This window comes from Monoraphidium neglectum (assembly GCF_000611645.1).
Source record: "Monoraphidium neglectum strain SAG 48.87 unplaced genomic scaffold scaffold05044, whole genome shotgun sequence".
NCBI classification, from domain to species: Eukaryota; Viridiplantae; Chlorophyta; class Chlorophyceae; order Sphaeropleales; family Selenastraceae; genus Monoraphidium; species Monoraphidium neglectum.
The window spans coordinates 1-2179 of record NW_014008586.1 but is presented as its reverse complement, the minus strand read 5'-3'; the positions used below and the strand labels follow the sequence as shown (position 1 = coordinate 2179).

Sequence of the window (2179 nt, the reverse complement as noted above, 5' to 3'; positions counted from 1 at the left end):
CAGGCACAGGGACGCCTGCCGCAAGGTGCGCCGCCACTCGCTGCGCTGCCCGCCGGCGCGCCGGCGCGGCGGCGGGTGGGGGTTTTTCGCGGGCTCGTTCTGGGGCCGGTACGGGTTGGGGACAGAGCAGAGCCTCTGGCATTGTTGGGGGCGGCCGGGGCGCTGGTTGCGACGAGGCGCGGGCGGCGGGCAAAGCGGGGTAGCATGAGGCTTTTGGATCCACCTGCGCTCTCCAGACATCTGGCGACCTATCCCCCATGTGAAGCGCTGCTTTCTGCAGCAATTTTGACCACTTCTGCCGATTCCAACAGCCTCGCCCGCCCATTTGAGTTGTCAGCCCCAAACACGCCCTGCCCGCCCCCCCGCGGCCGCCGCAGGTGCGCGAGAAGCACCGGGAGGCGCTGGCGGCGCGCGCGGCGGCGGTGCTGCGGCTGTCGGCGCTGGCCGAGTGGAAGCGGCTCAGCGGGGCGCAGTAGGCCCCGCGCTTCGCCTAGCATCGCCCGCCCCGCGGGCCTCGCCCGCGATGCCTGCCTGCATGACTGCCGCCTGGCGCGTTTGGGGTGGCTGTGTAAAGTGTCCGCTCTGTGCAGAACGGTAACAGTTTTTCCCAGCTTGCGCGGCTTGATCCGCGGCGACATGCAAGGCTGAGGGGGATGGGCTTGCGCCCCTTTTGCCCCCCTCCCTCCCCTGCGGTGAGCTGCAGCCGCCCAGGGCGCAGGAGGCGGGAGAGGGTCTGTATAGACGCAGATGTGGCCCGGCAAAATTTACATTCACACAGGACGACGACAGGCCAGAGAAGGGCGCGCGGTGCGACTCGGCGTCGCGCCTCACAGCGCAAACCCAAAAGCAAAGCCGCCCGCGCCTGCCTCCGCGGCCACTGCCGCCTGCCCCTCCCCGCCGCTGCCGCCGCACCGGCCGCCACCAGCGGTGCCCTCTGCCGGCGCCGCCGCCGCCGCTGCCTTGAACAATTCCGCCAGCCGCCCCTCCTCCTCCGCGCGCGCGCGGCGGCGCGCGGCGCGGCGCTCGGCATCTGCTAGCACCTCTGGGCGGTGATGTTTGAGGGCCGCCAAGAAGCGTCTGTGGAGGTCCTCTCTGGGGGTGATTGCGCGAAGGTCGGATTGGATCGGATGAGATTGAATGGGATCAGACGGAAAGGGAGGGGGAGGGGGGGACGGCGCGGAGGGTTCGGAAGGTGGTGGGCCGGGCGTGGCGGCAGGGAGGTTGGAAGGGTCGCTGTCGGCGCGGCGGGGGCGCGCTCGGCCGCCTGCGTCCCCGGGAGGACGCAGTCACGTGGGACGCAGTCACGCCTCGCTGGTGGTGGTTTCACTTACGCCCCCCTTTGCACACGCGCGCGTACACACACACACACACACACACACACACACACACACACACACGCACATACACACACCCACACACACACGCACACACGCACAATGCACACACACACACACGCGCGCGCGCGCACACACACACACACACACACGCGCGCGCGCACGCGCACCTGTGGTCGCAGCCGGACACCAGCCCCGGCACCGCGGTGCCGTCCCTCAGGAACGCCAGCGCCGCGCCCGCCCCCAGGGGCGACACAAAATTCTGGGTCACCGCGACACTGTCCTCCAGATTCACAACCATGTGGTACCTGGCGGGTTTTCGAGGCGTCCGAGGCGTTCGAGTTAATTTTTGAGGCTTTCGAGGATAAGAGTAGTGTGCGTCAAGAATGTCTTGGGGAATTGCGTGAGTGAGAGACGCATGAAGGCGGGTGCGTGGTGCGGTCAAACCCGTCGGTGCGCAGGTGGGTGGGAGGCGCGCGCGTGCGCAGTTGTGTGTGTTCGGAGGCCTTTGGGGGCCGGTGAGTGAGGGGCGGCTGCCAGGCGGGTGGGGGTGGCCGCCTGTGGGGGAGTGCGAGGGTGCGAGGGGGAAGGGTACACGGGCTAGGGGAGCAGGAGGAGGGCGCTGACTCTGAGGGGAGGGGGACGATCGCCGCCGCGTCTCGACCCCAGACCCCACGCAGCCGCGCGTGCGCCGATGCCCGGCCTGGGCCGAGGGCCCCGCGTACAGCCGCCCACCATCCGCGCGGCACAAACAGCAGCTCCCCCGCGCGCACGATGCACTCCAGGGGCCGCACGCGCCGCTTCCGCGCTGCGCCCGCGCCCGGCACCCCGGCGCCGCCCCGGCC

The 2179-nt window shown here is 70.1% G+C and overlaps 2 protein-coding genes across 2 annotated transcripts in view; one reads left to right on the top strand and one right to left on the bottom strand.

The window, feature by feature from the left end:
- MNEG_15116 (hypothetical protein) overlaps nucleotides 1-476 on the top strand; it is a gene marked incomplete at both ends in the record, with an annotated part of 2437 nt that extends 1961 nt beyond the window's left edge. The window contains one exon of the mRNA XM_014036414.1: nucleotides 378-476. Coding sequence (XP_013891868.1) covers nucleotides 378-476 — 99 coding nt within the window. The remainder of the gene's footprint in view (nucleotides 1-377) is intronic.
- Nucleotides 477-827: 351 nt separating this feature from the next.
- Nucleotides 828-1092, bottom strand: MNEG_15115 (hypothetical protein; the record flags this gene model as incomplete). The annotated part of the gene is made up of 1 exon (XM_014036413.1): nucleotides 828-1092. A coding segment is annotated over one exon (265 nt), but the record flags the coding sequence as incomplete, so codon positions are not given.
- Between the last annotated feature and the right edge of the window lie 1087 nt (nucleotides 1093-2179).